Genomic DNA, 22,182 nt, shown 5'->3' with positions numbered 1-22,182 from the left:
GGCTTCTGTTGCTGAGGTATGACTTGAGGTAGTTGAGGGAGTGCCCTCTTATACCATAGTGCGACAATTTTACGTGGAGCAAGTCATGGTCAACTGTATCAAAAGCTTTACGTAAGTCAATGAAGATCCCCAGTGGGACTTCTTTTTTCTCTATTGCAGTGTATATATGTTCTAGCATGTGTATAATAGCATCATTAGTATTTTTATTTGGCCTGAAACCAAATTGGCAGGGGTTGAGTATGTTTTGGGAGATAAGGTAGGAGTAGATTCGTTTATGAATTAATTTTTCGAAGATTTTTGAGAGAGGGTGTAAGTTGGATATTGGCCTATAGTTATTCAACTCTGTTTGGTCTCCTCCTTTGTGGATCAGGGTGACCCTTGCTATTTTGAGTACTGTAGGGAAGGTGGAGGATTCAATGGATTTGTTAAAGAGTGTTGCAATGATTGGTGATAGCACTTGTGACACTTTTTTGTATATAAAGGGTGGTAAGGTATTTAAGTCTCCTGCCTTGTTTTTTAGTGCGTTGATAATAAGGGAGACTTCGTATGGGTTAGTCAGAGCTAGGAACAGTGTGTTCGGGTAGTTGCCGGTGAGGTAGTCATTTGGTGGGGTATCTGAGCTTGGGATTTTATTGGCAAGGTTTTGTCCTATAGTGGAGAAGAAATCATTGAGTCTGTTTGCTGTTTCTGTTGGTGGGAGTAGGGGTTCATCTGATTTTGCTAATTTTATTGCGCTATTTCGTGATATCTTTTTTGTTCCCAGAATTTCTGATAGGGTTTTCCAGGTCTTTTTTATATCACCTCGTAAGTTGGATAATCTGTTCTCATAATACAATTTTTTTGCCTTTCTTATCAGGCTGGTTAGGATTGACGAGTAACGTTTTGTTTGGTCTCTGGTTATGTGACCCATTCTGTACTGTTTTTCATATTGGTGTTTTGTATTTATGGATTTGAGAATGCTGGGTGTTAGCCAGGGACTGTTCAGTCTCTTAGTTGTCATCTGTTTAGTTTTTTTAGGGCAGTGCTTGTTATAGAGGTATTGGGTCTTTTTTAGAAAATTATTAATACATTCGTCAATATCTGTATAGATTTCTAGCTCAGTGTGCCAGTCAATGTTTGCTACTGCTGTTGTGAAGTTATTAATGGCTGCCTCATTGTGAAGTCTGAAGGTGACTTTAGTAGTGTCTTGGGGTAGTTTACCAAGAGTTGTTATGAGGAAAGTAGGGTAGTGGTCTGTGGTATTATCTGTAATTATGCCTGATTTTAAAGGGGATATGGTGTTGGTCCAGATGTGGTCAAGTAGGGAAACACTAGTCTCTGTAACTCTTGTAGGTTTTGTTACTGTTGGTAGCAACATACAGTTACTCATTGTGTTTGTGAATTCAGTAACGTGTGGGTCCTGGTCTTGCAGGAGATTTATATTGAAGTCACCTGAGAGTAGTAAGTGATCTTTGTTCATGCGTGCATCAGTTATCATACTTCCTAGGTTTTGACTAAATTGGCTAATGTTTGACTGTGGAACTCTGTAGATGTTTATCAATGTGAGAGGTTTTTGTAGGTATTTGGATTTGAATTTGGCTATTATATATTCCCCATGTTCATCCCTTGTGCAAGTATTAGTGATACATTCTAGTTGGTCTGAGTAGTATATGGCTGTGCCACCTCCTTGTTGGTCTGGCCTACAGTTGTGTATGGCTGTGTAACCAGGAATGGCATAGACATCTGTACTATCAGGTATGCCACGAAACATCTAAGGTGGCAAATTGCTTTAATTCTTACTACACATCTGTTGCATCAACACTAGTAAGTAAACTACCAGCTGCATCAAATACCTTTAACACAGACTCTGATAAGTTTCAAACATACTATACCAATAAAGGGGTAACCCCAAACAGTTGTCAACTAGTAAGTGTATCTCATGACTTCATTCAAAAAGAACTAAGCAGGTTAAACCCAACTAAGAGCACAGGCCCTGATAACATCCCGTCTAAGTTCCTAAAAGATGGTGCTTTTGAACTGTCAATCCCTATTGCTCACATAATAAATCTATCAATCACCACTAATACCGTACCGGAGGGGTTCAAGGAGGCCAGAGTTACTCCTATCTTCAAGAAAAATAATAGGTCTGATGTAAGCAACTATAGACCTGTTAGTATACTCAGTATAATATCTAAAATTCTGGAGAGGGCGGTGTATTCTCAAGTAGTTAAGTACCTTAATGACAACAGCATTCTCCATAGCTATCAATCGGGCTTTAGAAGATCCTACTCAACCGATACCTCCCTTATTAATCTGATGGATTACCTGAGAACTGAAATGTCAAAAGGGAACCTCATAGGTATGGTAACCTTAGACCTGCAAAAGGCCTTCGATACTGTCAACCACAATATATTATGTAAGAAACTTCAAGCTATCGGTATAGGTTCTGTAGACTGGTTTAAGTCCTACCTTAGCAACAGGAGACAAATAGTCAAAATCAACAAAACGGAATCAGAACCCCTGCCGATAACATGTGGAGTTCCCCAAGGTAGTATTCTGGGTCCCTAACTATTCTTATGTTATGTCAATGATATGCCTATCAGTGTCAAGTGCAAACTCCTACTGTATGCAGATGACAGTGCTCTGTTAGTGACAGGTAAAGACCCACAAGATATTGCTAATGTTTTAACACTGGAACTGGAGTCCTGCAGCAAATGGTTAGTAGACAACAAACTATCATTACACCTAGGGAAAACTGAAGCCATTCTCTTTGGAACGAAACATAAACTGAGAAGGGTAAATAATTTTAATGTTCAGTGTAATGGGGAGTCCATCACTTTGGTTTCATCAGTTAAATATCTGGGAATCCCCTTTGACCCATGCATGTCAGGAGAATTGATAGGGAACAGTGTAGTAAAGAAAGCGAATGCCAGGCTGAAGTTCCTGTATAGACAAGCACAATGTCTACCTACTGAGGCTCGCAGGACCCTATGTCTAGCCCTTATACAATGCCATATGGATTATGCTTGCTCTTCTTGGTACTCTGCCTTGACAAAAAAACTGAAAGATAGACTGCAAATCACCCAGAACAAAATCGTAAGATTCATCCTGGGGCTGGGACCAAGAGAACATGTAGGCCACGATGAATTACAGCAGTTGGATATGCTGAATGTTGAAGACAGAGTAAAACAACTGAAGCTAAATCATGTTTATAAAATTGCTCACGAACAGTGTCCAGAATATCTTGCTGTCAATTTTGTCAAGGTTGGGAACCAAAGCAATCATAGTACTAGGGGGAGAGAGCACAACTTTGTAGTACCCACAGTCAGTGGCCAGGCTTCAAACACCTTTTATTGTACAGCAATAAAGGAATGGAACAGACTACCCACAAATGTCAAGGCCAGTCATAGCTTGAACCAGTTCAAGAAGACTGCCAAAAAGTGTCTGATGAATGAAGCAACAGAAAGGGAGGGGAATGATTTTCTATTTTTTAGCTAAAATACGTGTAAATTTTACCTTATCCCTAGTAATGACCCTCGTATTGTAGATAGTCATAATGACCCTCGGGTAGTAGATAGTCTTAATGACCCTCGTATTGTAGATAGTCTTAATGACCCTCGTGTAGTAGATAGTCTTTTTAGTATGATAATAAGATGTTATCTTCATTATAGAATAATAAGAAAATATTATAACCTTTATATTATAATAATAAGGTAAAAGGACCCCAATGGAAATAAGTCACTCTGTCTGACTTTTTTGGGTTATCCTAGGTTCTCTACACATATGCTGCTATGTATGATAATTCTATGTAACTGTATTTGTGTATACCTGAATAAATTTACTTACTTACTTACTTACTTAATCAGGCTTTAGCCAGGTTTCAGTTAGTGTAATGATGGACATATTGGCATGTAAGGAATTTAGTAATGCTATGAGGTCATCGTAATGCTTGCTTAAAGATCTGATATTGTAGTTAAAGATAGTTATGTTGTTGTTGGCACTGAGAAGTGCCTTTGATTGTTCTGCAGTGTAGTAATTACAGTAACTGTTTGATTCATTTAAGTCATTAAATAAGAGGTTGGTATCAGGATCAATGCTTGTAATCATAAGATTTGTAGTGAATCTATAGTTAGAATTAAGTATAAAACAAAGTAAATAGTCTTAAGCTAAAAAATAGCACCTTAATTATTGAACAAATGTAAAATAATGAGCTAAGGTAGTTTTTTTTTTTTTTTTTTTTTTTAGCTAAAATAAAGGAGACAATATAAAAGGGACTAATACAAATAAAGTGATGATCAAATAATGGAGCTTGGGAATATGATAGTAGGTAGTACTATAAAGGTAATTCTTTAAAGTTAGAATTATAGTATAAAATTATAATATAAAAGGGACTAATATAAGTTGTGGTGAACAATAAAGTGGTAATCAAATAAATGAGCTTTGGAATATAATGGCAAAATTGTGAACTTATTCTACTTTAGCACCTGAGAATAGCACCTTGATTATTTTAACAATTGTGAATATATAAACTAGGGTAGTTATATAAAGCTAAAATAAAGGAAAAATATATAAGGGACTAAAATTAAGTAATGGTAAACAAAGTTAAATGGACAGATGGTCACTATGAAATAATATTGGTTTGGGAGTAAGATCTGATTTGTAATATTAAATAAATTGAGCAGTTTATTGCACAATAAAAAGTAAAAAAAAAATGAGGTAGTTGGTACTAGCTAGCAAAAGATAGTTTTGGTACTTGCAAAAAAGTAATTGGAATATACACTAATTGCATACACAATGAAAAGTGACTAAAAAACAAGTAGTGATAAACAAAATTAAATGGACAGGTACGAATAATGAATATTATTAATTTGGAGTAAGATTTGACTTGTAATTTAAAATTATGAGCAATTAATAGCAGTAAGAAAGAAGTATAGAGTATTGGAGGTAGTTGGGATTAGCTAGTGATGAAAAATAATAAAAATAATAATGCACAATATAATAGTAACGTATAGTATATGCACCACACGTATTTATGTATTAAGGGCACTTATCTAATCTGTTACAGAAATGTCAGCTTTTCTAAGGAAGGTAGAGAAATCATGTTCATTTGAGATGGTATATTGTTGTCCTGTTGATGTTTTCCTTACTAGTATTTTCCCATCTCGCGTGAAACACTGATGTATTTTGTTTTCCTGTTTAAGTTTTCTCAGCCTGAACAGAAGGTTTTGACGTTTTTTTGTTAGACTCTCATTTATGTACACTCCATTTTTCATTGTAATTGCTGATTTAATTAGGTCCTTTCTTTTATCGTATGAATGAAGTCTGATCATTATACTGTGTTTACTTACTGGTTTTCCTAGCAAACGTGTTTCTTTGATTTCATTGTTTTGCACGATGACTTGTACGTGGTTCTGTATTATCCTGATAGCAGTTTCTTTGCACTGTGCTTGTGTTATGTCACTAGGAATGTGTGGACTGTTTATTATAACTGCATCAGACAACTTATCTTGTTCAGTTTTGTCGTCTTGGAAATCAAGGTATTCATTTAGTCGAGTGTGCATGTTCTGATTCCAGTCCTTGATTGCTTCTTCAACCTTCATATTTATTGTTGTTATTTGCTCAGTGTGACTGGCTATAGCTGCTTTTAGAGTATTTTCTGTGTCAACACTTCCCGATGTAATCTTCTCTTCAAGGTTTTGGATCTTGTTCTCGAGGTTGGTTATCTTGGATTCTCGTCGCTCGAGTGTTGCTTTGATATCTTTGATTTCATTTTCTAGAGCAATGATGTAGTCCTTGATATTGTCAGGAATAATCATACCTGAGTTATCATGGGTGAATCCTTTGAAGGGAGTGGAGTTGGAGGGGGAGTCAGCCATGTTTGTTGTTGTTGTTGTTGTTCCCTGGGTGGTGGTGGTGAGGGGGGGGTGATGATACACTGGCGTCCTGCTGGGTAGACAAGTTGAGTTCTAGGGTCCTTGCTGTTATTTTATTATTACTGGTGTTGTTTCTTCTGCGATATCCTTTCATAGTATCACTGAAGTAGATACTGTGTAGCAATGGAGGAGAAGGCTTGTTTTCTCGGAGCTTGGGTTAAGTGGCTGTCTGGCAGCGGAGGCAGTGTTTGGGTTAGCAGGGCTGTCTTCCTTAGATCTTCTAATTTTGTCAAGATTTGGGTTACATTCTTAGTATTCTTGGGTCATGTTGTGGTCTACGTGGGTTCATGTAGTTGAACTTTCACTTAGGCCATCACAAGTTTTGATGAGCGATGTTTTTTTGAGAAAGAAGAGCTGGTAGGATACCGTTGCTGCCGCTGCCGCCGCCGCCCTCACGCCAAAAAACAAAAGGACCCCAATGGAAATAAGTCACTCTGTCTGACTTTTTTGGGTTATCCTAGGTTCCCTACACATATGCTGCTATGTATGATAATTCTATGTAACTGTATTTGTGTTTACCTGAATAAACTTACTTACTTACTAAAACAAAAAACAACAAAAAACAAAAAACAAACCAAAGAAAAACAAACCAAATCAAATAAACAAAACAAAAACAAACAAAACAAACCCAACAAACATCAAGGAATTTCCCTGGATGGCTAACCCCCCGGGGTTAAAAAAAAAATCCGAACGAATTCCCTCGAGGTCTAAGACTGACAAACGAAAGAAAATACTGCAAATAAAAACAGATGTTTAGTCTTATATTAAGATAAGGTGAGCAGATATACCCTTGCTGACCTTCATGATGACACTACCAGTTATATAACACACCTGTGTAACACCTACCACAACACAGTGTTGCAGAAGCAGTGAGAAACAAGACAATAACAACACTTGTTGTTCTGCTTAATGATCAGCCTCACTACCTGCCTAAAATATTTTATACTATCATCACATGTGCAAAACATTTATCTTCATAAAGTCTAAAACACTTTTATTTAAAAGTCATATATATTTTAAATATTAAATATTGTTTTATTCATCATCACATATCATAAATAAGTAAGTGATGAAAAATATTTATACTTCTATTATCTGATAGACTCTTTATTTCATATTTCAAATGCTTCATATTTTAGATATATTTTTAGGTCAGATATTTTATACTATCACTCATCACATATAAAAAATATTTCTATTTCTATTATCTAATACACTCTTTATTTAAAATATTCTTTATTTCATGGGAGTTTGGGCAAAGATCTGGCATTTACATTACTAGATTGTTGAACGGCAGTATTGACACATTTATTTAATACCTCACGTTTACATGATAGTATTTTCTCTTCCAATTCATAATACTGATTAATTAATCATTCCATTTCTTTGTCATCTGCACAATTCACTAGCAGAGCACCTTCATATTCTATGTAATACAATTTATATGACCCATCAGTAAATTGGGTACCTGGGTACTAGCGGACTGGTGTGGGTCGCATCCTGGGACAAAACTGACCTAATTTGCCCGAAATGCTCAGCATAACAAGCGGCTTTTTATACAGTAATATGTCATTGATGTCAGCTAGGACTGTATACCTTGTACATGTACTTGTATTAAATGAAGATATTATTATTATTATTATTATTATTATTATTATTATTATTATTATTATTATTATTATTATTATTATTATTATTATCATTATTATTATTATTATTATTATTATCATTATTATTATTATTATTATTATTATTATTATTATTATTATTATTATTATTATTATTATTATTATTATTATTATTATTATTATTATTATTATTATTATTATATTATGACAACCCAGGTTCTTACGAACCTTGGACCACCACAACCCACGATTCATACAGTCCTTGGACCACAACAACCTGGGTTCATACAGACCATGGACCACCACAACCCGGGTTCATGCAGACCTTGGACCACCACAACCCGGGTTCATACGGACCTTGGACCACCACAACCCGGATTCATACAAACCTTGGGCCATCAGAACCCGGGTTCATACAAACATTGGACCACCACAACCCGGGTTCATACGGACCTTGGACCACCACAACCCGGATTCATACAAACCTTGGGCCATCAGAACCCGGGTTCATACAAACATTGGACCATCACAACCCGGGTTCATACGGACTTTGGACCACCACAACCTGGGCTCATACGAACTTTATACCACCATAATCAGAGTTCATACGAACTCTGGACCACCACAACTCGGGTTCATGCGGACCCCGGACCACCACAGCTTGGGTTCATACGGACCATGGACCACCACAACCCAGGTTCATATCGACCTTGGACCACCACAACCTGGGATGATACAAACCTTGGACCACCACAACCCGGGTTCATACGGACATTGGACCACCACAACCCGGATTCATACGGACATTGAACCACCACAACCCGGGTTCATAACAGACATTGAACCACTACAACCCGGGTTCATAACGGACATTGAACCACCACAACCCGGGTTCATAACGGACATTGGACCACCACAACCCGGGTTCATAACAGACATTGAACCACTACAACCCGGGTTCATAACGGACGTTGAACCACCACAACCCGGGTTCATAACGGACATTGGACCACCACAACCCGGGCTCATAACGGACATTGGACCACCACAACCCGGGTTCATAACAGACATTGAACCACCACAACCCGAGTCCATAACGGACATTGGACCACCACAACCCGGGATCATAACGGACATTGGACCACCACAACCCGGGTTCATAACGGACATTGGACCACCACAACCCGGGTTCATAACGGACATTGGACCACCACAACCCGGGTTCATAACGGACATTGGACCACCACAACCCGGGTTTATAACGGACATTTAACCACCACAACCCGGGTTCATAACGGACATTGGACCACCACAACCCGGGTTCATAACGGACATTGGACCACCACAACCCGGGTTCATAACGGACATTGGACCAACACAACCCGGGTTCATAACGGACATTGGACCACCACAACCCAGGTTCATAACGGACATTGGACCACCACAACCCGGGTTCATAACGGACATTGGACCACCACAACCCGGGTTCACAACGGACATTGGACCACCACAACCCGGGTTCATAACGGACATTGGACCACCACAACCCGAGTCCATAACGGACATTGGACCACCACAACCTGGGTTCATAACGGACATTGGACCACCACAACCCGGGTTCATAACGGACATTGGACCACCACAACCCTTACACTCAACAAAAACAGTAATTTTGGCGCCCAGTTTTGACATCACTGACATTAGTCCTTGTGTCGAGGCCTCCTGTGGTCCTCACTATCAATTGCAGCTATATTTTGCCACCAAGTGACGCCAGAAAACTCCAAAAATCTCCAGCACTACACCTCATGTGACGTAAATTAAGGGAAAGTAACTGGTACACTCGAAATATAACTGAAACTGTCAACGATGGCAACTGTCTCAGTCTCGAAGGTAACTTCTTCATTTAAGTAAGTTTATTTAGGTACAGGTACACATATGTACATTTATCAGACTGTAAATTACGTAGGATAAGCCATAAAAGTCATACAGAGTGACTTATTTCCATTGGCTTCATTCATTAGTACCTTTTAGTTCTCTTCTTGAACTTGTTCATGCTAATACTTTCATTGACGTGTGCAGGCAGTGTATTCCATTCCTTTATTGCTGTATAATAAAAGGTGTTTGAAGGCTGACCACCTACTGTAGGTACTACAAAATTGTATTCCCTTTCCCTAGTACTATTCTGGCTTTGGTTCCTAACCTCGACTAACTTGGCAGCAAGATATTCTGGACACTGAGCAATTTTATAAACATGAGTTAGCTTCAGTTGCTTTACTCTGTCTTTCCCCTCAAGGAAGGTTCCTTGACACTGGTGAGGGGCTCTTGATCTACGAAATTGGATCTGTGCTCCAGTTCCCAGAATTGAGCCTGAATAACTTCCACCCCCCCCCCACATGCACTGTATAATCCTACGGGTTTAGCTCTCCCCATGATTATAATAATAATAATAATAATAATAATAATTTTGTCTTCATCATTCAGTATACCCAGTTGTTGTAATTCATCCTGGCCGACATGTTCTTTTGGGCCCAGGTCCAGGATGAATCTTACCATTTTGTTCTGGGTGATTTGTAGTCTGTCTATCAGTTTTTTGTTAAGGCAGAGTACCATGAAGAGCAAGAGTAATGTACATGGCATTGTACGAGAGCTAGACATAAGGTCCTGCGAGCCTCAGTAAATTAGACAGTGTGCCTGTCTCTAGAGGACCTTGGGTCTAGCATTTGCTTTCTTTACTACCCTGTTCCCTGTTAGTTCTCCTGACATGCTTGTGCATACATCTTGTTTCATGCCCATTATTAATTGTGGGGCCTTAGATTGTAAGCAGAACATCCTGTCGCTGAGTTAAGAGGCTGCAGTCTGAACACGATTGTTGATCTGTTCTTGTTATGTACATACAAAATATACACTCATATTACTGTGCCTGTACATATATAGAACATTAAACTCCAACATAAACCTTCTCTGAAACTTTTTCTTGATAGCTGCAACAGAACACACAGGCATAACACAAGACTCAAAACTCTCTCTGACATCCCCCATGTCTGACTTGCCTTGTGAAAAAACTCAATGCACATAAAAGGCCCTAAAATCTGGAATTCATTGCCTGAATCATCAAAAGTCCTCCATCTGCCAATCAGTTTAGAGCTATTGTTAAAAAAGCACCTCATCTCCCTAATGTAACTAAACCAGCACTATGCTGTACCAAATATTATCAGCTCATCCAACTCTGTCCCTGTTCTTCCAGTCTTCCTCAAACTCCCATAGAAAATTAATTACTCATCTTGTTCCATTATATTTTTACTGAAACTAATTAGCTTTCTGTGTCTTCACCACCTCTTTCATTCATTCCATAGGCTGAAGACATTGAGTCAGTTTGAAACTGCTTAAGAAATCCCAATTAACTGAAGATCACTGAATCAGTTTGAAGTATTAATGCATACTTAAAATTGAAGATGCTTAAAGTGTTTCTTCTTTTTTGGGTCACCCTGCCTTGGTGGGAGATGGCTGATGTGTTAAAGAGAAAGAAATGTCTTTTCAGGGTGTATTTTCCTTTAAGAGAAGTAAAGCAAACAAGAGAAAGGAGGCAGCAAGTACAACACTTGACTACTGGACAGAATGTGATGAAGACACCAGAGACCGTAGCTACAAGAATTATGTCAAATGTTGGCAAATGGTCACTAATATTCTCCATGTAAGTAAAATACATTTTACAACTCCATTTTAAATTACACTTTTCAACCGTATAGGGACAAATTGTGAATTGTTTTATCTGAAAAGCTACTTTGATGGATGAGGGTGGATGGGATATTTGAACTAATAAATGCAAAATCTTCCACATTAGCTGTGGAAGATTTTGCATTTTGTACTTAAAATCCCTAACAGTATTAATATTTTGTGAGCTTTATGATTAAAACAATACGAAGAATAATTTTCCACTGGGTAACCAGTTGATTTTGCCAAACTTGTTTATTTTACAATTACTGAACATCTACTGTAATGCTATTCAGGTATTGTGGCATACAGGGTCAGTTTTCTGTAACCAGTCTGCATTGTGGGAACGCCATTTCAGTAGTCTCTGTTTACCATGCCTTGCGGTAAGAAATATCTCACTCCCCGGTGAACTGGGACTCTTCTGTTCCCAAGTGATAGTGCTAACACAGACGGAAGTGTCAGTGAAGATGAATTTCATGGTTTTGAGGAGTTTGTGACCGAAAGCAATGCCCAGGATAACGGAAATAGTGCTGCAAACTCAGAAGATCCTCAACCTTCCACCTCTGGTGCTGGGCTGTCATTCACGTTCAGTTGTACCATGGCGAAAGAGAAAACTCTTATTTCCCCATGTCCAGGACTCGGATGTGAGCAGTGATAATGATAGTGATTGTGATTTCCAAATTCTTGATTACAATTCCAATAGTGACAGTGAGGAGTAATATTCTCCAGTGAAGCATCAATATATACAATGCTACATGCATTCTGGTTGTGTGACATATGCTGTTCCAAGGCAAAGGAGTACATCTCGGTGTACATCCCATGGCCCTACACCAGGAATAAATAATGAAAATGACAATGATATTGTTACAATTGGGATGGATGATGTGCATGCGTCATCAGTTGGCAGTGGTGCCATGTGCCATGAGGCACCAGCAGTGGCCCATGCTGGTAGCCACACTGCTGACTCAGCACAGCTACAACAAAGGCCACCCTCATCCACCCACCCACCACACCAACCTGCACAACCACAATTTGCACAACCACAACCACCTGTCAATACCAAGTACCCACCAGCAGACTGCATCTGGGATTGGCAGCAAGGTGCCAATTTTGTTACTAATCCCCATCACTTTGATGAAACTCAAAGTGAAATACGGCCATCTTGTACACTTGGGAACAATGCCACTGAACTGGAATGTTTTGAATTATTCTTTGAACCCCTGATGGATATTATTGTTAAGGAAAGTAACATACTTCAAGTATACCATGCCAAACACAATCATTTAACCAAAATCATGCTTACACCAGTGGAAGGAGACAACTGTGGCTGAGAAGTATCTGTTCTTTGCCACAATAATGCTTATGCCACATGTGTATAAGTACACTGTCACATCATACTGGTCGACAGACCGCATGATTTCAGCCCCAGCTTTCAGTGGTGTAATACCAGTCAATCGATTTGTGCTACTGTTATGTAGCACCTGACAGAAACTACAGGTTATATAAGGTTAGGAATGTGTTTATGTATCTGAAACAAAAGTTCTGTATGTATTTTTATCCCTTCAGGAAGCTTGCTATTGATGAATCTTTGATTCTGTTCAAAGGTAGACTGTTGTTTAAGCAGTGTACACCAAGCAAGAGGAAATGCTTTGGTATAAAATTATTTGTACTTTGAGATTGCTACAGTGGTCTTGTATTGGATATAATTGTGTACACTGGAAGTAATACATTGCAAGATACCAGGAAATTATTGGGTATCTCTGGTGATGTGGTTAGAACAATGATGGAACCATACTCAACGGTTTCTTGTGAGTGAACATGACAGACGTGTGTGGCACAGTACGTGCAAATTGTGAGCATATGCCCAGGTTTGATGCAGGCATTCACAGAGGTATAGTACAGGCGTTTGCTGCAAATGACATCATGGCATTTCGGTGGCATGACAAACGAGATGTCATATTGTTGACATCAATTCACCGAAACGAAATGACAGTGGCAGGCAGAATAGAGGGGCCAATGAACCCATTCTAAAATCTGCAGTTGTGATGGACTACACCCTCAATATCTGCTCAGTGAACAAACGTGACATGCAAATTGGGTTTGCTGATTGTGTTTGCAAGAGTTATAAGTGGTACATAAAACTCTTTTTCCATCTTCTGAACATTTCCATGCTCAGTGCTTATAATATGTACAAGTTGAAAACCAGAAACAAACCTCCATATGGCGAATTTTGTTTGTCATCAGACAAATAATATTCAAGTACCAAGTAACAACAACTGCAATAGAAACTTGCCCACAATATTATCACCAAATATCCTCTCGTCTGAGGCCTGGTGATTACTACCTAATAAAACTGCCTCCTACTAACAAGAAAAATGCTCAGAAGAGGTGTCATGTCTGTGCACACAAAAAAACCGCCCACAAAAGCTCAGAGACACTCGTTATATGTATGAGGAAGGTAAAACACCACTGTGCACAACACCATGTTTCAAAGAGTTCCACAAGCTGCAGCACTTCTAGGAACATGTCCAGTGACATGTATATATTATTGAACATTAGTAATAAACAACTTTTTTTATTGTTGGTTTGTGTACACAAGTTTTGTAAACAGTATAATGATAACAATGTTTGTGCAGTTATTGTGTTGCATAGAATGAGTGGATATGTACACTTTATACTAGTTGGAGGATGAAAGTTTGTTGTGGGTGGCTAAAGATGTTGCTTGATCCAGGCTGGTGGAGAGTGGAGGCTGTAAGATGAGGGTTGCCTGCAATTAATCTGGCTAAGGGTGTCACTTTTTTCCAGGCTTCTAAGTACAGTATAACTTATAATAATAATAATAATAATAATAATAATAATAATAATAATAATAATAATAATAATTATTATTATTGTTATTATCTTTATTTACTACAAGTACATGTACATGGTGTACAGACCATCAATGACATCAGTGACATACTACTATATAGAAAACCCTTTGTTATGCTGAGCATTTTGGGCAAATTAGGTCAGTGTCCCAGGATGCAACCCACACCAGTCAACAAACACCCAGGTACCCATTTTACTGATGGGGAACATAGACAACAGGTGTAAAGAAACACACCCAATGTTTCTACTCTGGCTGGGAATCTAACCCAGGCCCTTGCCGTGTGAAGCAAAAGCGTTAGCCACCAGGCCACCAGAGCCACCACTTGTCTCTTATAACAGTATATTAATTTCAGGACTTACAAAGCTCTGTTCATGCCAAGGTATTTGAGGACTTGGTGCACTTCATTAAAAATGCAAGGAAGAATTGTTCCATTAAGGCCTCAGAGAACCACATTGAATCCATGCAAGGTCAAAATGATATACCTACAGCCTGCCTGGTAACAGGCGTCAATATGCCAGACCACGAGGCCATTTTTGAGAGTTTGGTCCGTCTTCTGGCAGATGGGGTTACACCACATATTGCACAGCTTCACAGTAGAGACTGCAACACGCTTAGGTGAGGATGACCTTCTTTCACAAAGTTGATCTTTCAGTTTGTGAGAGATTAAATTAGTAGACTATTTACAAGTTTAATAGGTAGATTAATGGACATTATTGATAAAGCTAGTTACTTTATACAAGATAGAAATTATATAAATGATTTTCATCTTTCACCTAATCCAAGTTTGGGCACTTGCAGATCTGCCATGCATAAAATGATCACACAGCTAATGGGTCAGAATGACTTGGTAGATTTGGATGATGAAGTGATGATAGGACCATCTATCAAGAGGAGACAAATTAATATGACTGTCCTTACTTCATGGTACAAGGTATTGAATATTGCTATTATTATTGAAACCTGATATTTATAGGTTTTTTATTTTTTTCAGCTGTTTGCTTCTAAATAATGTCTTGAGGTTTCCCCTTCTTGCTGATTTCTTATTTTAAACTGATCTAGAGTATGCTTGTAAAATGAAGCTTCATGTTGAAATTAGGCAGATTAACTAGTTGTTGGTGGATGAATTGGTAAATTTCTTAATCTGTTAGGAAGGGGGGTCTACATAGCATCACAACAATAAATGAATAATAGAAAGTGATGTGCTGAATTGTAACGGTTGAGAGTGGAGGCCTAGAAAGTGCTGTTAGTCTTGATTTCTCGATTTTAACCCTTAACCCTTTCAAGGTCACCAGGCCCTCTCCCAGACTTGGTCTCAGGGTCGCCCAAATTTAAAAAAAAAAAAAATCTTATGAAAAGATAGAGAATCTTTTCCCGATCATAATGAAGCCAAAAGTATGAAATTTGATAGAAAACTTACGGAATTATGCTCACTAAGTTAGCGGTCTCAACGATGTTTACGCATCGGCAATTTTGCCCACTTTGAGCCCTATTTTCAGCCAATTCCAGTGTACTAGTCAACAAAATTCATAACTATTTTGCTAGAACTCCATTTTTTCTATCGAATGAGTACAAGAAACCACCCATTTACCGATTTCAGCTATCCAATACAGTGGTCAGAATTTAGCAATTTTGCCAATTTCACACAAATTTCAAAAGATGCCAATTTCCAAATATGGTCCAGAATAAACAAGAAAGACATTCCTGGCACTGAAAAACATTTCCTCTGTTCATTAGTCATATCCCCATGCCTCTTACATTCTTTTGCTTTCCACTTTGAATTTTTATTCTCACAAAAAATAGATTTACTGTTATGCAGACTACTGCATTAGTGTAGAAATCGTATAAATAATATCAGCGCACTTGTGAAAGAATATTAGACTCACCAGTTGACGTGTATTGGACGCGTAGCATGATTTGTTTACATTTGAACTATGGCAAAAATCGAAGATTTCTGCTACTTTGAGCTCAATTTCGAGGTACTTTTCTTTGTAAAACCAATCAGAATCGTCTCAATTTCTGTAATATGTCTTCCATTCTATAAAGTGAGACCAGGAAAACTAGAATACCATTATAAATACCATATGAAAATACAGTGCAAAGTCGCTGTTTTAAACCAAAAATAATGTCAAAGATTTTTTTTTCTCATTACGCACTGTGTGCTGCAGGATTTTTTTTATACTGTGCACATTGACCACATAGACCCATTCTTTCATATGTAGGCCTACCAGCTTTCTCTCACTAGATTTGAGGGCGCTAAAATTTAGGCGTACTAGTATGTCAACCCTGGTGCATAAGCCGTACTAGTACGTCGGAAACCCTGAAAAGGTTAAACAGTCCAAATGTATATATATGTTCTCTCATGTAGTGCCCCAAATTTTTTGAGAAAAAAAATCGTTTTTTTTTTTTATAGGAAAAAAAGAGCATATGGTACCCAGGTGTCCCCACACCCATTCTCTCATGTCTAGGCAACTCAGGCTTATCGTGCCAATGTTAAATGAATGACAAAGGAAACGTATATATACGTTTGGGGTGCTACGCGAGAGAATGTATACGTATATACGTTTGGACCGTGTAAGGGTTAAGAAAGCAAGAACTCTTGCTTCCTGCATTATACACATGCCTAAATGTTATTGTTGCTGTGCCTACCCCTACTACTAACAACACATCCTTTAGAGTGGAGCTTGGTAGTGTGGATACTGGTGGTATACACATTATACATCAATCTCAAAACTGAGAATTTTTATTTATTTTATTATTATTTTATTATTATTTTATTATTTTACTATTTATTCCTTTACAACAATTTTCAGGAATGTACAGATGTACTAACGCAGGAGAAAAATTCTTCCAAGTTGAGAGGATCTACACAGAAAGCAACCATTCTTTGTAATGATGAAACATGTAAAGCTGTGACATCCCCACGCAAGGCTGTGGCATCCCCACGCAAGGCTGTGGCATCCCCACACAAGGCTGTGGCATCCCCACGCAAGGCTGTGGCATCCCCACGCAAGACTGTGGCATCCCCACGCAAGGCTGTGGCATCCCCACACAAGGCTGTGACATCCCAATTCAAGGCTGTGGCATCTCCACTCAAGGCTATGGCATCCCCACACAAGGCTATGTCATCTTCACTCATGGCTATTGCATCCCCACACAAAACCGTGGGATCCTCTTGCAAGGAAATGGGATCACCATCTATAGCTATGAAATCTTTTAGCAATAATGGGTCACCTCAGAAGAAGATAAAATTAAGTAAAGAGACTTCTTTACCAACTGAAGATGATCATCAACCTCTTGTAGTTATCTTAGAAGATGTAGAAAGTTTTCCTATGAATGTACTTCATGACCTTATTCTAATTTGTAGGTGTGTATTATATCAGAATTTTTATTTTATTGTAAGATTAATTTTAACCCGTAAACAGTCCAAAAGTATATATACATTTTTACTGCTAGTGCCCCAAACGTATATATATACGTTTTATTTTTCCGGACTTCAAATTTGGCACGATTGGTCTGAGATACCTTGTCAGCATAGAATGGGTCCTAACACTCGGTGTGCGTGGTATTAAAAAAATCTGGGACCACTTAGTACCTTGTGGGAGCACCAGTTCAAATGAGTGCCAGCTAGAGCAAACAGTGCAGCAAACACCTGGGATTCACTGATGTCATGTAGTATTAACACTCCCATTTTAAGAGGAAAGTGATTTTGGCCCTGAGTTTAGTGGCTTTGAGGTGCATGTGGCCACAAGTGGTCGAGGAAATATCAAAAACCTCGATAATAACTCATGTTCAATATTTGTGCAACACCCTTTCAGAATGTCTTATAATCTATGCCCTAAGTCAAGAGACACAATTCTGGCAGGCTGGCTGGTTGGCAGGCTGGCTGCCTGACTGCCTGGCTGGCTGCCTGGCTGGATGACTGGCTGGCTAGCTGGCTGGCCAGCTGCATGGTGGCCAGCTGTGTGGCTGGCCGGCTGCTGGCGGCCTGGCTCTATCTCCGTTTATCTGTCTGTATCTATGTCTATCTCTGTCTCTCTGTCTGTCTTAATCTATCTCTTTCTGTCTTAATCTATCTCTTTCTGTCTTAATCTATCTCTTTCTCTGTCTATCTCTGTCTCTGTGTATCTCTATCTTCTTTTCTTCTTTTCTTCTTCTTTTCTTCTTTTTTTTCTTCTTTTTCTTCCTCTTTTCTTCTTCTTCTTTTCTTTTTCTTTTCTTCTTCTTCTTTTCTTCTTCTTTTCTTCTTTTCTTCTTCCTCTTCTTCTTCCTCTTCTTCCTCTTCTTCTTCCTCTTCTTCTTCCTCTTCTTCTTCCTCTTCTTCTTCCTCTTCTTCTTCCTCCTCTTCTTCCTCTTCTTCTTCTTCCTCTTCTTCTTCCTCTTCTTCTTCTTCTTCTTCTTTCTTCTTTCTTCTTTCTTCTTCTTTTCTTCTTTTCTTTTCTTTTCTTTTCTTTTCTTCTTTTCTTTTCTTTTCTTCTTTTCTTCTTCTTTTCTTCTTTTTTTCTTCTTCTTTTCTTCTTCTTCTTTTCTTTTTCTTCTTTTCTTCTTCTTTTCTTCTTTTCTTCTTTTCTTCTTCTTTTCTTCTTTTCTTCTTTTCTTCTTCTTCCTCTTCTTCATCTTCTTCTTCCTCTTCTTCCTCTTCTTCCTCTTCTTCTTCCTCTTCTTCCTCTTCTTCTTCGTCTTCTTCTTCGTCTTCTTCCTCCTCCTCTTCCTCCTCCTCTTCCTCTTCTTCTTCCTCTTCTTCCTCTTCTTCCTCTTCTTCCTCTTCTTCTTCCTCTTCTTTTTCTTCTTTTTCTTCTTTTTCTTCTTTTTCTTCTTTTTCTTCTTTTTCTTCTTTTTCTTCTTTTTCTTCTTTTTCTTCTTTTTCTTCTTTTTCTTCTTTTTCTTCTTTTTCTTCTTTTTCTTCTTTTTCTTCTTTTTCTTCTTTTTCTTCTTTTTCTTCTTTTTCTTCTTTTTCTTCTTTTTCTTCTTTTTCTTCTTTTTCTTCTTTTTCTTCTTTTTCTTCTTTTTCTTCTTCTTCTTCTTCTTCTTCTTCTTCTTCTTCTTCTTCTTCCACATATCCAAAACATTTCTGGGACATATAAATACTTTGTATATATTCCAAGACAATAGTAAATGGCCAAGGCAGGTGTAAATCTCCACCTGTCAGTGTGTTAGTGACAATTTTAGTACCTAATACTAGTGTCAGAACAAAGATTGGTTATGAAATGACAAGAACTACTATAAATTGTAATTATCAGAACATGAAAATTATATAAAATAATATGAAAAATAGAAAAAAAGGTATATCGGCAACACTTTTGCAAGCGGCAGCGCTCCATGTTGCCGCCAGGCGATCCCCAAGTGCCAACTTTGTGGCCTCATATCTCGGTAAGTACTGACTCTAAATTTTTTTTTATCCTATAACACTTAGAAAAATGTGCTCTTTTTTCAATTAAAAAAAAAACGATTTTTTTATTTTTCAAAATATTCGGGGCACTGGGGTAGTGAACGTATATATACGTTTGGACCATTTATGGGTTAAAGCAGTTAAGAGTTTTTAAGAGGATAGTGAGACTCAGGATAGGGTATATAGGAGAGAGGGAGATGATTATTTTCCAGTAAGAGTAGGCTTTACAGGGATGTGTGATGTCATCATGGTTTTAACATTTATAGATGGGATTATAAAAGAAGTGAATGCCAGGGTGCTGGGAAGAGGTGTGGGATTAAAAGATTAAGAATCTGATATAAAATGGGAGTTGTCATAATTTCTTTTTGCTGATGACACAGTGGTTTTGGGGAGATTCTGAAGAGAAGTTGCAAAGATCTGTAGATGGATTTGTAAAGGAAAAAAATTAAAAGTGAACATAGGAAAGGGCTAGATGATAAGAGTAACAAAAAATTTAGGTAATGTAAGATTGGATATCAGATTAGGCTGGAGTATGGGGGAAATGAATGTGTTTAGATATTTGAGAGTGGACTTGTTAGCAGATTGGTCTATGAAAGATGAGGTGAACCATAGAATTAACAGGGGAAAAAAAGATGGGTGGTACTTTGAGGCATCTGTGGAGATGCAGAACCTTATTCATAGAGGCAAAAAAGTTAATGTACCAAAATATATAGTGGTACCAACATTTATGTGAGTGTGCAGCATGGGTTTTAAACATTACAGCAAGGAGGCTGGAGGCAATGGATATGTGTCTGGAGGCAGTGTGTAGTGTGATTATTATATAGAGAATTTGTAGTTTGGAGATTAGAAGGAGGTGCAGGGTTTCTAAAAGTATTATCCAGAGAGTTGAGGAGGGGTTATTGAGGTGATTTGGACATTTGGAGAAGATGGAGCAAAATAAGATGCCCCTCCTTTATATACCCTCCAAGTCAAAGGGTTGTCCTAGGAAAGGTTGGATATCCAGCAGGTGTGAGTGTGTTAGAAAGAAGAAGAGTGGACTTGAGCATTTTTTTTATGACTTGATGTGCTGTTAGTGTGAGCAAAGTAACATGAAGGGATTCGGGGAAATAAAAGACCCAATTTAACGGATTTCAGAAATGTGAAATAAAACCTCCTTGGTCAACTGATTTGCAGACATGGACAAGATCTATTGGTTATGGTCACTTCAAAACAATCTCTTGTCTATCCAACACGATTTCCATTACCATCCACCCTATTAGTTAAATAGTATTTACTGATCTTCAGGCTCTGAGAAACAAGCCTTACACTTGCTCAGCCAACTAGGCTGCCACAGCCTAACACAAAGATGAATAAGAGCTTTCATTTTCTGAATCCCATATGAGAATACTAATTATTACTAACTTTTTGCTTTGTTTTTCAGTGAACACCACTGCGACTTACCCTTTGTTTTTGTATTTGGTGTTGCCACAACTCCCGCTGCTGTCCACCGCAGTCTATCACAGAATGTGTCTGCTTGTATTGCTATGGAAACTTTTCAAGCTGAACCATCCACTCATTTTCTTAATCATGTTATTGAAAAGGTTGGTATATTATGCATCATCATTCACATTATTCATAATGTGCTGCTTCAAAATGTTGATCAAGGATGAACTGTGAATAATATTAGATAGAGCAGTAAATTTTTTCACTTGGATTTATCCAAAATGATCTCTGATTTTTTTTTTAATGGATGAAAATTCTCATTTCTGTTTTGGATTTTGGAAAAGGGTTGCAGTTTTTCAGTACAAAAAAGCATGGTTTTCCAAAGTATCTTAAAAAATGTTAAATTCAGATTTTTTTGGTCTGAATAAGAGATAGTGTCTAAATTCTAAACCATGGTTATGGAAATAACAAAGGGTAGAGAGTAATACAGGCAGGCCCTGCTTTACAGTGTTTCTCTTTACAGCATTTTACTAATACAGCAGTTTATTACATATACCCATTCTTCATTTATTCAGACGTCCTGCAATAAATATATTCAACACTCGCTTTATGGTAAGGATGAAAATATTTCAAAATAAGTAATGTGTGTACTGTATATGTATTTTTTAGGCCTAGCTCTGTTGCTCACTTAACCCTTTCACTGTCGAGACCCCCTGCTCACAAACTTGCTCTCAGTGTCGAAGAATTTTAAAAAATAAAAATACTTATGAAACGATAGAGAATCTTTTCCAGATGGTAATGACACCAAAAGTATGAAATTTGATGGTAAACTTACGGAATTACGCTCTTGCGAAGTTAGTATTGGCAATACGTACACATCAGCAATTTCGCCCACTTTGAGCCCTATTTTTGGTCAGTTCCATTGTTCCAGTTGACCAAACTCATAGCTATTTCCCTAGAACTCCATTTGTTCTATCGATTGAGTACAAGAACCTGCCCATTTACCAATTTCAACTACCCAATAAAGTGGTCAGAAATTGGTAATTTGGCCAATTTCACACAAATTTCAGAAGATGCCAATTTCAAAATTAGGTTCAGAATAAACAAAACAGACATTTCTGGCACTAAAATAACATTTTCTCTCTTCATTAGTCATGTCTCCAGGCCCCGCTTATATTACTCTTGCTTTCTATTTTGAATTTTTATTCACTCAAAAATTGACGATTTACTGTTTTGCAGACTACTGCATTA

At 37.9% G+C, this 22,182-nt stretch overlaps 2 protein-coding genes across 5 annotated transcripts in view; one reads left to right on the top strand and one right to left on the bottom strand.

The window, feature by feature from the left end:
* The window catches only part of LOC128700282 (CDKN2A-interacting protein), an 89,643-nt gene extending 82,749 nt beyond the window's left edge, over positions 1-6,894 (bottom strand). For 2 of the 4 annotated variants that reach the window (XM_070099975.1, XM_070099980.1), the window contains exon 1: positions 6,759-6,894. The gene's annotated coding sequence lies outside the window, so the exon portion shown is untranslated. The other 2 variants (XM_070099976.1, XM_070099979.1) reach the window with 2 other exon arrangements.
* A 2,308-nt stretch (positions 6,895-9,202) lies between these two features.
* Positions 9,203-22,182, top strand: part of Orc3 (origin recognition complex subunit 3) — a 92,877-nt gene continuing 79,897 nt past the window's right edge. The window contains exons 1-6 of the mRNA XM_070099974.1: positions 9,203-9,430; positions 11,079-11,231; positions 14,476-14,738; positions 14,922-15,054; positions 16,934-17,487; positions 20,930-21,089. Of these exons, the coding sequence (XP_069956075.1) occupies positions 9,407-9,430; positions 11,079-11,231; positions 14,476-14,738; positions 14,922-15,054; positions 16,934-17,487; positions 20,930-21,089 (1,287 nt within the window). The 5' untranslated portion in view covers positions 9,203-9,406. The remainder of the gene's footprint in view (positions 9,431-11,078; positions 11,232-14,475; positions 14,739-14,921; positions 15,055-16,933; positions 17,488-20,929; positions 21,090-22,182) is intronic.

This window comes from Cherax quadricarinatus, chromosome 71, assembly GCF_038502225.1.
Source record: "Cherax quadricarinatus isolate ZL_2023a chromosome 71, ASM3850222v1, whole genome shotgun sequence".
Taxonomy (NCBI): domain Eukaryota; kingdom Metazoa; phylum Arthropoda; class Malacostraca; order Decapoda; family Parastacidae; genus Cherax; species Cherax quadricarinatus.
The sequence above is the reverse complement of the archived record's forward strand: the minus strand, read 5'-3'. Positions and strand labels throughout refer to the sequence as shown.